General features: G+C 43.7%; 1 protein-coding gene across 3 annotated transcripts in view; it reads right to left on the bottom strand.

The window, feature by feature from the left end:
• diaph1 (diaphanous related formin 1) overlaps positions 1-13,203 on the bottom strand; it is a 140,566-nt gene that overhangs the window by 66,177 nt on the left and 61,186 nt on the right. For all 3 annotated transcript variants that reach the window (XM_079510800.1, XM_079510798.1, XM_079510799.1), the window contains 3 exons: positions 10,530-10,646; positions 7,181-7,299; positions 4,726-4,790 (listed from right to left, as the gene is read on the bottom strand). In XM_079510800.1, coding sequence (XP_079366926.1) covers positions 4,726-4,790; positions 7,181-7,299; positions 10,530-10,646 — 301 coding nt within the window. The remainder of the gene's footprint in view (positions 1-4,725; positions 4,791-7,180; positions 7,300-10,529; positions 10,647-13,203) is intronic.

Below are 13,203 nucleotides of genomic sequence, written 5' to 3'. Positions count from 1 at the left end.
ACACCTGAACACCAAGGAAAACGATAGCTACAGTAAGTTACACGTGCAATACGTAACACATAATACGTGCAAAAACCAGCATGTTCAAATCAGTACCTTGTGTGCTAAGTATGGCTTAGTCTGTAAACCTGTTCATTAGCCACTATTCGAAGAACAGTTGTTTTTTGGAGTGGATCTCACACAACTGAAACGACTGATTAGTTTGAGCACAGGAAAATGTGGAATAAACCACAGGCAGCTGATAGCGCTCTTGTTGTTATTTCAGTCAGTTGTGTGAACTATGAAAAATAAAATAAATCAAACATGAATGCTTCCGTGTATCGGAGTCTGATGCCAGCGTTTTGCTCGGTCTGACCAGATTGTGAAACACAGCTGTTTGAGATGCTGTCCAACCACATTTGGCTGAGTTCTAAAGACAGTGGAGGCACTGGCTTTAAGCCACAGCACAGCTAAACCCATGCATTGACTTGAGTGAAGCAGGGTTCCTCTAGCCCAGCTTTCACTGGTGATGCCAGGTGTTTGTGATATGAAATGAGTGATTTGGGCAGTGGAGATTGAGGTTGTGGAATGCATGGCTTGAAAATGTAAATGCAATGTTAGGAATTGGTTTATTAATCATATTTTACATATTTATAATTACAATGTTGGCTTCCAAAATTGTGAAATCATTTGCAAAATTATTATTTTGCGGCATTCTGTTTCGCAATGACGCTCTCATTTTGTTTCGCATTATAAATCAAGCGCATGTGTGGAGTTTGCATGTTCTCCCCGTGTCCCCTAGGGTAGGTACCCTCACAAAAACATGCAGTAATCCTGGTCTCTAAACTACCTCCCCCTGGCCAGCCGGGGCGCCTGATGGAGGGGAAAGGAACTGGTCGGAATAACGTGTTCCTTCCACGCGCTACGTCCGGCTGGGGAAACTCTCCCCTGTCAGGTGAAAAGAAGCAGCTTGGACTCCTCATGCATAGAAGGAGGCATGAGGTCAGTCTGCTGCCCCCCCAGGTTGGCAGAGGAAGTGTAGCGCCCAGGATTACATTAGATAATTGATACTGGGTGAAAAAATGGGTTACAAAATCGTGGGATAAAATTTAAAAAATAAATAAAATAATAATAATAAATCAAGCGCACTCCTTTCCGTTACAGTGGTGCCTTTTCTCACCACCACAAAACCCCAGACTCACTCATACCCTTTACTGACATACGGCAATGTAACAAAACCCCAGACTCACTCATACCCTTTACTGACATACGGCAATGTAACAAAACCCCAGACTCACTCATACCCTTTACTGACATACGGCAATGTAACAAAACCCCAGACTCACTCATACCCTTTACTGACATACGGCAATGTAACAAAACCCCAGACTCACTCATACCCTTTACTGACATACGGCAATGTAACAAAACCCCAGACTCACTCATACCCTTTACTGACATACGGCAATGTAACAAAACCCCAGACTCACTCATACCCTTTACTGACATACGGCAATGTGAAAGAACCCCAGACTCACTCATACCCTTTACTGACATACGGCAATGTGAAAGAACAAGAACAAGTTAGTAGGCATTTGTTGTCCTGACTCCTTCTGACTACAAGAACTTTTATTGATTGAGATTCACACTTGTTCCTGGAATACAGTGATTATGATTACAACATGGGAAGGAAGAAGTATATTTCTGAAGTGGAGAAGCATGAGCTATATTAAGAGCGAAGGTAATTGGATGTTCAAAATCTGTTAGTGGGCGGACAACAAATCAATCTTCCCTACTAGCTGTGCTTGTGACGCAAATCATATTTATATTTCAGTATTGTTCAAACAGTCGTCAAACAGTATAGTGAGACCCTCATCTAGTGGTTGTTTTTGATTTTGTAACCCATTTTTCACCCGTGTCAATTATATAATGTGATCCTGGGCTCTACACACCCTCCGCCAACCTGGGGAGGGTGTGTAGAGCAACGAAGCAACGGACTTGAACTCATGCTTCCTTCATGCCTGAGTGTCCAAGTTGCTCCTTTACACCTGACAGGGGAGATTCCCTGGTTGGACGTAGCGCGTGGAAGGAACACGTTATTCCAACCAGTTCCTTTCCCCTCCATCAGGCGCCCCGGCTGGCCAGGGGGAGGCAGTTTAGAGACCAGGATAACTGCATGTTTTGTGTGAGGGTACCTACCATAGGGGACACGGGGAGAACATGCAAACTCCACACAGAAGGGCCCTTTCGCCAACCCTGCCTCAGGTATGGGCACTGATGACGCAGAGGAGGAAACACACCGCCAGCACCCACAGCGTCCTGAGCGGGAATCGAACCCAGGACCTTCTAGCTGTGAGGCGACAGCACTACCAACTGTGCCACCGTGCCCCTAGCCTGGCTTGGCCAGCCTCATAGCGGAGATTCACTGAAGATTCTTCCCCGCATATGAGTCTGGACTTCGGCCATAGGCAGCTTGAAAAGTGGGCGTTAGTAGTTGCCTTGACAGACAGATCCATCTAGCCAATCAGCGTAACAAAAAGCTGACGTCACCACACAGTGCGCTGGTCCGCTCCTCATACCACGGCAACCACGCTAAAAACAACAAGGTCTGTTTATTAGTTTCTACTTTATACGTGAGCGAGATATGTCGGATATATGTCAGAGTCTATATCTGAAATAACTGCTGTTCTTATCGTTTCTGTGTAAACTTTTAAACTTGTTGCGTTGAGGGCAGCCATTGTTGTTTTGAAAGTCCTGCAGCATGAATGTTACGTCACCATATACACATGAACCAATCAGAGGCTGCTTTTCACTGTTGTACGGACAGCCGTTGAAACGCAGTCACTGATTGGCCCGATTGGCCCCGGTCATTTTCTGATTTCTCCAGCTTCCGCATACACTCTGTCAATGAGCCCGAGTCCAGACTCATATGCGGGGAGGAAACATCAGTGAACCCTCGCTATGAGTCTGGCCGCGCCAGGCTACCGTGCCCCTGCCTAGTGGTTGTTTTTAATGAAGAAAGAGCTGGGTCTCACATATGTACTATATGGGAGATGTGTCTAGGTAGGTGTTTGTGCATGCGTATGTAGGAAATTACCAAACAGAGACCGGTGTGTATGTATGCGTGTGTGCACGTGTGTGTGTACTATGGGGGGGCTGGGGGGTTGATGCAGATATTCCTCTCCTGGCCTGTCGAGTTGTTTATGCCACTAAAGTTAATTACTGTAGTGAAACCATTTGATTGGTTCAGACTAGTCTCGTCATGACAGGCAATTCTACAACAGACAGTTATTGTTAAAGGGCTCGATAAATGCATGAGGTTTCCAAAGTCAATCACTAATATTGTTAAATAATTGTGATCTCAATATTACCCAAAGTCTTGCAATTCTGATTTTTGCCATAATGGAGCAGCCCTAATTCATATTGAAAACTCTGTCTGGAGTGGCCAAATGACTGCAAAAGGTCAAACCATTCATTAATCATTCATTTGAGAGATGATAATTTGTGAAGCAGTTAAAAAAAAAAAATCTGAACATCACCCAATGCATATTCAATCCAACATCTAACACTTTACCTCTTTTCTCCAAAGAATGTGTGTGGGTGCGTGTGTGTGTGTTTAGTCTCCTGGCAGCTGAGGCAATTTCCATATCTCAAAGACCTGTAGAAGCTATTTCCTGCAGCATGGAGCGTTCAATTTCATTGTATACTTTACAGCGCAATTGAAGGCCAATTAATGTCTCGGCTCCCACGCCGTACTTAAATAATCTCACTTCTCTTCTCACTTCACTTTTAATGCACTCCTTGTCTTTGTTTTTTTTAAGAAGCTGAAACAAACAAACAAATACAACTTTCTCACATTCATCAACTTTCGAGGATTTGTGACAACCTCAAAATACTGTACACACATGCGTGCACACAAACACACACACATACATAAAGATGTTTAATTTGCAGACAGTGTATTCCTTCCTCTCACTGTCAGCTTCCTGACAGCCTCATCCCTAATCCCTGCCGGAGGGACTGGGTGCAATTACCCCATCATACCCAACAAGCACTATGGGGCACATCTGATTCACAAAAGTGTGTGTGTGTGTGTGTGTGTGTGTGTGTGTGTGTGTGTGTGTGTGTGTGTGTGTGTGGTCAGTGCACGTTGTCATGTGTATGATGGTGGTGTGTGCCTGTGTGCGCGTGCACGTGGCAGGGACTAGTTTGTGCTTCCTCTTTGCAATTATCCTGTCACTCCTATAATAGGACAGAAACACCGGGGTAGCACCCCCCCACAATCAAGGCATTTACCCCCTCCGTGAGCATTTGCACGCATGTGTGTGTGTCTGTTGCCAGCCTTAGAGAGCATCTCTCTGTCGGGTGCCTGTCAGAGATGTGTGTTCGTGTTCTCCTCCGTTCCTCTCATATCTTCTTTCTCATTTGTCGCCGCTTGTCAGGCGAAGAGACTAGCCGAATAGAATCTCATTAGGGTTCCGCTGAGTACCAGTGCGTGTGTGTGCACGTGCGCGTGCGTGCATGTGTATACGCATGGATAGATTAGCATTTACAGACGGTACATCATTTCTTTATTTTTTTTCCCATATCATTGCTGTCGGGTGAAAACCTCATACAGTATGTCCAAAACTGTTACTTTTCAGAATTCAAATATGTTACCGTGTGTGTGCGTGTGTGTGTGCCCGTGTGCGTGCGTGTGTGTGTGTGTGTGTGTGTGTGTGTGTGTGCGTGTGTGAAAGAGGTCACCTTCTTCTCCAGTTCTGTGGCCTTGGCCTCGCTGGACTTCACCTTGGTTTGATCCACCATGTTGTCTGTAGCAGAGACAAAGGAGGAGGGGCGGGATTCAGACAATGCACCTGCTCATGTCTGGGCCGTGAAGACATTACGCCTTTTGGTCTGGCACATGCTGTTCACACACACACACACAGTCACACACAAACTCACATTCACACCAAACATGAGCAAACGTGCTTCTTACGCACGGCTGGTTGTCCTTATCCCTGCCACCTGCTTTCTTTTTTTCTTTTCTTTTTTATCATCACACTTTTCAAAGTCGAGATGGGTGAGACGATAGAATCTGTGCATAAGTGTAGTTTCCTTTTCCAGAAAGTGGCATAATCTTGTCCTGTTCCGGGTCAGTTTCCCATAGCTTCTTTTAACCCAATCGGCCTCATTCCTAAATGGGTTAATGGGCTCAGCAGCAGACTTGAATCGGAAATAGATAATGAAGGTGGCATGTGGTTCCAGTTCAAATGAAGCTATGGGAAACAGGGAATGTTTTGTCACCTTTTGGAAAAAGGAACTACAGTTATACACAGAGCAAGAGTAATCTCGAATAGGAAGATCCTATCTGCTGCATCCCGATTCTATCCATCACTACCCCACACCACCCACTCAGACAACACACCTCCCCCTCTCTCCCCATCTCCTCCTAGATTACATCTCACATTTGCTTTAACTCTTTTTCCGGTAATGCCATTTTTCAGTGAGTACAGAATAAAAAATAACCACGGTCTCTCCACCTCAGCTATCTTCCCATGTGATGTTAAGGGTCTGCTGTTCCAGTGCCAGGCTGTGTACAGTACATGGTTAGCTGGGTCAACTAGTTAAGACTGACCAGCAGGAATAGTGTTGAGGTGTACAGGTGGGCACACTGAGCAGTGTGCAGTGAAGGCACAATCTGGCCCAGTGGATGAGTGCCACGCGGCGACTAAATGAAAGACAGCAACCCACGGTGCCTCAGAGCCACATGGGGGGAAACGATGAGACGTGGGAGAAAGGAATAGAGGTGTTGAAAATGCTCAGATGGAAAAGCTGCACGAAAAGCCAGGGAACATAAAAGTTAATGGCAAGGGAAACGAGAAGGTGTGCACAGAAAGAAATGCCAAGTGGTAACAAAAATAATGGGCAAGGAATAAAAAACGACACACACGCGCACACGCACAGACACAGTTAGGCAGAGGAAGCAGAGAGTGAGAGAGAGAGTGCAGAAACGGCTCGTGGATAACATGAAAAGAAATGGAAGATAATATTGCAGGCCAGCCCACATATCTTTCAGTGTGTGTGTGTGTGTGTTTCTGTTTGAGTATATACAGTTACTGGGTGTGTGATGAGGGGAGGGGGGTTGCTTTCGTCTGTCGTGGCAGCGAGGCTAAATGGGACAGGCTTCTAATAGAGAGAGAGAGAAAAAACCTGTGTGCAGAATTTCAGAGTTCAAAGAAAAACACTAAATAATGCATGCAGGGCAGAATTGGGCTGCTTTCCACCGATAATAACACAGCCTTAAAGGAGGGCAGCCAATGTGTGTGTGTGTGTGTGTGTGTGTGTGTGTGTGTGTGTGTGGCACAGCAGGACACATTTAGAAGCAGTACAATTAGAGCCTCCTACTGTGAGCAACAGAGAGACGCCATGAAGGAGTTTTGAACTCTGGAGACATGGCCTCTCAACGCCCACTCTGTTCTCTCAGTTTAACTTTAGTTTAGTCAATGGACTATGCTTGTGTTTAGTGCTTGTGTTTATTACAGACACCGTATATAATGGTGGAGGCATTGTTTTGGATTCTGGACAGCACATAGTGAAGGCAGACAGGAAACATGTGAGAATATGACAGGTGGCCAGTGGCAGGTGTCATGAGGCGGATTCATTGCCTGGGAAAAGGTAGAATTTTAGCATGGTGCAATGAAGTCATTTAAACAAGGACTAAGAAATATCAATTGTTAAAAACTTCACAAGACTGCAGCTACCATAGCGAGACTTGTAGCTGTAATCTACAACCCACACTGACATCTCTCTCTCTGGCACCATCCGGTGGTGTGTCTGGGGCACTCCACCTGCTTTGTCATCTATCCATCATAATATGGCTGCGTGTGTGCGTGCGTGTGAGCGATTGTGTGTGTGTGTGAATGTCAAACAATGTGACCGTGCTTGCATGCGTGTTCACTCGTGAGAGCTTTCATTTGAGATTGGGGGGAGGAGTGTGACTTCATTTCAACCGTCCAACCGTGTCCTCAAACAGTGCTCTCCCTCAAGCGGGGCCACATGAATCAAATGGAAGAAAATGGCCTTCAAACAACATGGGGGAAATATGTGAAATGTGGTATTTGTCTGCAGCCCATTCAATTCCTGCTATATACTCGGTGTGTGTGTGTGTGTGTGTGTGTGTGTGGGGAGGGGGTCCAGTGCACGCGTGCTTGTAGCTCACCTATCAAACCCTCAACGTCCAGGTTGATAAGGTTACGGCACTTGAAGTCTGGGTCGGCACCATTTCTGTGAAGCACAATCTGACCAATGCACTCATCCATCAACTTGTAGTACTGAGGCCTAAGGGAGGACAGGTAAAAAAAAAAACACCACCACATTTGCAAGTGTTACTAGAACTGGGTGTGATGTGCGTTATATTCTCAGAGCAGTGTTCAGTTTTCCCAATAACACACACACACACACACACACACGTGTCACTTTGTCTTTGCGACTGAGATTGGCTGTCCGCATAAGCGTGACAACTTCACTTTCTTGTCACAAAGATTGATTGTGTGAGAGTGGGATTGCAAGTGCGAGAGACAGAGTGTGTGTGTGTGTGTGTGTGTAGCGTCCTGTGTCTGATCTAGCTGGTTTCACACAGACACTCAATTTTGGAGGTGTCTGATTCTCTGACCCTGTGTGACGCTCCCAGAGTCACAAACTCAATACTTTATTTATTTCATCTCTCTCTCTCTCTCTTTCTTTGTCTCTCTCTCATATTTGTTCCTCCATCTCTACACTTCACCATTTTTTCCCCTTATATCTGAGGTTTATCCGTGGAGCAAGAGAGACATCTAGTGTCTGTTTTGGAAAAGTCAGTCAAAGTTATATTGCTGCCTCCACTACTAAGTGAAAGTTGCTCGAATGCTCAGTCAAATTCTCAAGTACTGGAGTACAGTACTTGACATTTAAAAAATGTGTATTTTCTTTGTACCCCGACAGGAATCCCTGCAGACTTGATTCCATTGTGGAAATTGGACTATGAAGTCCAATTATATGGCAAACGTGGCACGGTGCTCAATTATAGCAGCTCCTCTCTAATGTCCTTTATCAAAAATCATATATAGAGTGGCATCAGCTCAAAACTGTGTGAAGTGACCTCATCAACCGGTATGGAGTAAATCCTTGCCACCCTTGTTCTCAAGACAGAATTGTATGATTTTATACCAATTGAAATCTGTAATCTCATGCTGTGTTTGTGTAGCATTTACACGTTTCTTTTACCGGCCAAAACGGCCATCATAATTTTTAATTACCGGCCAAATTAAATTCTATTCAGCCAGTGGCCGGTAAATACTGGCTAACGGAATATTTTAAAGTGTGTGTGTGTGTGTGTGTAGAAAACAAGCATGCACAGTTTGCACACCATACTGTGTGGGGGTCGGGGGGGAAAGTGAATGTATTATTTGTGTGCATTTGTTCTGTTCTGTTGGGCTGCGTCAGTCCTCATTTTGGTTCATTTTCAGGACTGCATCTCCAGGCCAGAATGAAACGCACTGCAGAGCCCAAACTTTAAAAAAAAAAGAAGAAAATAAATAACGGCCGAGTAGCATGCATCCTGTCAGTCACTGGCCGGCTGCACACGTCCGTTCAATCTACCTCTACCGCCCTTGCTCACTTTCCGCTCCTGTCCACCTACCAATTTAGCACATTTCTCCATTGCTTGCTTTTCCTTTGTGCCTCTGCCTCGTTCCACATCTCTCCCTTTCCACCAGTGTAATTTCCAAGCTGCACTTTCTTCTACTCTCCTTCCCTCGGTCTCTCTGTGGACTCCATTACATACCAGTGCTATTGTGTTGCTCTGATCACCTGGAGGGCAATGGAGGCTAGGGAGCGAGTAAAGGAGGGCGGACGGAGGTTAAAGAAAACTAAACAAAGAGAACACACTCCAGCCAAGGACATTAGAGAGGGGTCGCCGAGGGCAGAAGCAGAGTATAGTATAGCTATAATATTAAGGAGAAAGCAGACAGAGAGATTCACATGATGGCTATGTGCAATTGGAAAGGCAAGAATGCAGGGAAAGCTAGCTTGTCCCAATAGACGAGTCTACCTTTGTTAGAATGTTATTCTAAAATAATTTCCCCTTCCCCAGGCCCCCCCACTTCATCCTCGCCAGTGTTCAACATCAACCTCAACTTCCTTCCTGTCTAATGCAATTGACACAACGACCTCTCCAGCAACGCTGACAGCTCAGCACAACTGCGTGTGCATACTGTATGTGTGCATGAGTGGGTGTGCAACTGTGCACGTGGGTGTGTGCGTGCAAACTTCTGTGTGCAGCTTACTCAACGCCTAGCACACCATCTCTAGACTTGCTCGTTCTATTATTCTATCCCCATCTTGCTTTCCACTCATTCTCTCCTCGGCTAAACCCCCCGGGGGGCTCTGCGAGGCATATTAGCATATTTCTGGCGATAACGGGTGAAGGTGCTCATTTCTATTAAAATGGAATTGGACTCTTTTGCATGTATTAATTTCACAGCTGTAGGATGGCGTGCTGGAAAATAAACACTGAGAATGGAAAGGGGGAGGCTATTTTGAGAGGAAGGAGGGGGTGGAAGGAATGGAAGTATAAGGAAGAGTCATCCTCCATATGGCTGTCAATATATAGTCACCATCAGGCAGAAATCTTTAGTTTTTGAGTGTTGACTGGCTTTGTTAGTTTACGTGTCCACGTGTTTGTTCGTACCAAAAAAATGAGCATGGTTGCTATGGTCACTCAGTTCACACGGGTGTTATTTCATTACGTCAGACATTACGTCAGACCACAGCTGATCAGGCTATATAATACCTTACACCACTCAGTTCACACGGGTGTGATTTTTCATAAATGAATGCCCAATTTTATACTTTGTTGGATGACAGCGTCACACAAAGCAGGAAAAATAGTTGTGATTATGTTGTGAGCTTGTAGATTGGCTATTTTCGGTATTGCGGAAAAAAATGTAAAGCTTTCTCCTATAATGACATTATACGGAGGCTAGGTTGAACATCTGTCTGTGGGTGTGGGTTGTAAAATATTTAACCAAAGAAATGTATAAGGGCTTGTGACTAAATAATAACTATATTGGATTCATTAGAACACGGGCTCTTTTTTCTATGTATTAATCCTCTGTTGTTCATACAAGCATGGACTATACCTGTGATTTACTGTACAACTGTACATTCACTGAAATACGGTTGGACATACTTGGTTTCTGCCCGACAGTGACGTTATGTTATGGCCATATATTTGTCGTGGTGTACTAAGGGCATACTTGCAAAGCCAAACACGTATGAGAATTCAACATGCATATTATATGCAGTTGCCAGTGCTCGTGTGTGCCCGTACACATTTTTTGTGAACTCGACAGGAACGTGGCTTGGAATTGCAGGCCTTATTATGTTATTCATTCATTCATCCATTATTCATTAGACAACAATCTATAAGTCACAGAGTATCTGAGGGCCTTTAAAAAGGCCCGGGGCCCTTAAATCTTTATGTATTGATGAGTTCTGTGTGTTTGCGTGTGAGACTGAGTGCGCGTTACCTGGCCAGATAATCATTGCGGATCAGCAGCAGGTGCTGCATCAAGGACAGGAAGTAGCCTTCGGCTTTGGAATCCTTCACTGTGTTGAGGAGGATATCAAACACCTCCCTCACATCGGTACAGGAACACCCGTTAAGGATCGATGACAAACACATGAATACACTGCATTTACAAATGTAACTATTCACATAAATATATAAACTATGACACTAAATATGTGGTCACATAGTGAGAAGCGGATTCATATTTCTATATGATAACATTTGTACTGTATAATTATGTCCCTAATAGAGGAAAATAAGTATTATAGAGAGCCGGCAGTTTACAGGCAGGCATATAGGTCCTGGTAGCAAAAACACCCTGCTTGACATAACATTCTTTCCACAGTTAAGTTAAGACAGCAGGCTAGGCAAAAAGTGTATTTCAACCCAGTTTGTCCAACATTTTAGGGTATATGGTTTCATTTCAGTGTCTGTCAGTGAGCTTCAACTGCGGGTTATCAGATCTATTGTGCATGAGAAAATGAACGCACCACCCCAACGGTACCATTGAGACACCTGGTGGTGAAAATCAGAACTGCAAAGATACAGAATTGACTGGTTCTTCGGTTCAACTTTCATTTCTACTCACATTTAAATACAAAACATTTTGGTAGTGCTATGAAAAGTTCTCAAGGGGGAAAACAAAAACAAAATGCACTTAGAATATATCAAAGAATGATCTGATCAATAAAAGCACCTCAGATGGCACAGGGTGCACACTAGAGGATTATCAAATCTTAAGATTTAAAAAATGTAACCCTAAGACCACAGACAGATTTATATTTTATTTTATTTTGTACCATAAGCCTGCACACACCAGACAATTCAATCGATCGGACCACACACTTGGTGATTATAATAAACTATCTCAGAGTGGTGGTGGTGACGCCAGGGACTTGCGATATCACCGAAAAACCACCTAAACTAATTTCACTCACCCAAACATTTTGGGCGGCAGTGGTTCAGGAGGTAGATTGGCGTCTTGGGAAGGATTGCTTTAATTTGAATTTGTGGTTAATTGTATTTTTATTTGGACTCGATATGGGAGAAGCAAGTTATTGATCTTTAACATGAATAATATTATGATATACGTAGGGATTCAAGCAAAAGAAATCTCACGACTGAACAGAATTCTGTTCCTAAGCTATTAGACGATATGTAAAATTATGTTTCAGTATCATTGTTCTAAACATATGTTCCGGTTTGTCTACAAAATCAAGGATTGAGACTTTACCCGTCGCTTCTATGAAATATCTGAGATCTTAAAATGAAATATGATCCATTAGTACTGTAGGGCTCGACATAACGGCTACATGGTGCAGAATGTTGTGTTAAAGTTACAAGACAAGATAGAAGTATGTATGTAGCCTTCACTAGACTCAAGTAGTCAAGAGAGCTCATTTGAAGATTGTTTTGTTTGTTTACATTGTTTACAACATGTTTGCAGCACCTCATTAGAGGAGACATTTTTTAACTGTTTTTAATTTGAGCTTTCCCACCTTTCATTTACATTTGATACCATCTTAAAAGTGCAAATTATTGCCCTCAGCAACACTGAATCAAGTTATTAACGAGTGTTTGACAGATAATGTACGTGTTCTAATCTTCAACAAATGTTTAGTGATTGACATATTAGGCATACGCACAATTATGCCCTTTATGCACACACAACTGTTTATAGATTCACATGCTTCCTAGCCTGATTATCAGACTGTCGCTTTCTTGAAGCTTCAGTCTGACATTGTCTCCTGTCTGAGCGATTTCAAGGGGGAGGGGATTAGAATTTCCCTCAACCAGTAGCCATTGGTGTTGTTTTTCCCTCCTTCCTGTGTGTTGCGCTGTGCGATGACGCTGAAAACGGGACTCGGCGCTGATTGGTCGTTCGTTAGACCCACCCCCACCGCCGATTCTCATTGGATAATACATTTTTGTACCGAAGAAATTATAGGTTCACAGTGCAACACCAGACCAAGAGACGGAGTCCACTCAGAGAGTGGGCGGGGTCTTTGGGCTGGATCCAGGCTACATGCTTCCATAAACTGTAATTGGTTGTCACACCAGGTGAACGGTATGCAGGGTGCAATAGTCATGATGTGACTGACATCACATTCACTAAACCACGGCAGTTACGACCCTTCTTTTATAAATGATGAATGCCTCCGTATTTTATTCTCACCAGCAAATAACAGCTCACATGCTCTGCTGTTGAAGCATACCTTTGATAATTGACAATTTAGCACTGCATGCATTTATGGTCGGGAATCATGATAGCGTATAGTGAGTGTAAGCTAAAGCCTACCTCTCTATCAACACATTTAGATCCATTACCTGTTATCTATTTTCAATTTCTAACTTCAGTGTCTTGCATATTTACAGTACAGTGATTTAATCTTTTGGAGACTGTCATATACCAATCACCTTATAATAACTACAGACTCAATATAGTCAGAAAGACAAGTCTCGATTTACATGGGGGAAGACGACAAGTACCATGACAACTAGTGTGAAGTAACCTACATAAAATATAGTATATGCTTATTCGAAAATAAGTACTGTTTTGTTCAATCTGGGAATTTCTGTATGCCTGTTGACAACATTTAGCAGAGGCATGTATGCGCGTGCGTGTGTGCATG

Source organism: Electrona antarctica, assembly GCF_951216825.1.
Source record: "Electrona antarctica genome assembly, chromosome: 1".
Taxonomy (NCBI): domain Eukaryota; kingdom Metazoa; phylum Chordata; class Actinopteri; order Myctophiformes; family Myctophidae; genus Electrona; species Electrona antarctica.
This window is presented reverse-complemented; position numbering and strand designations above follow the sequence as displayed.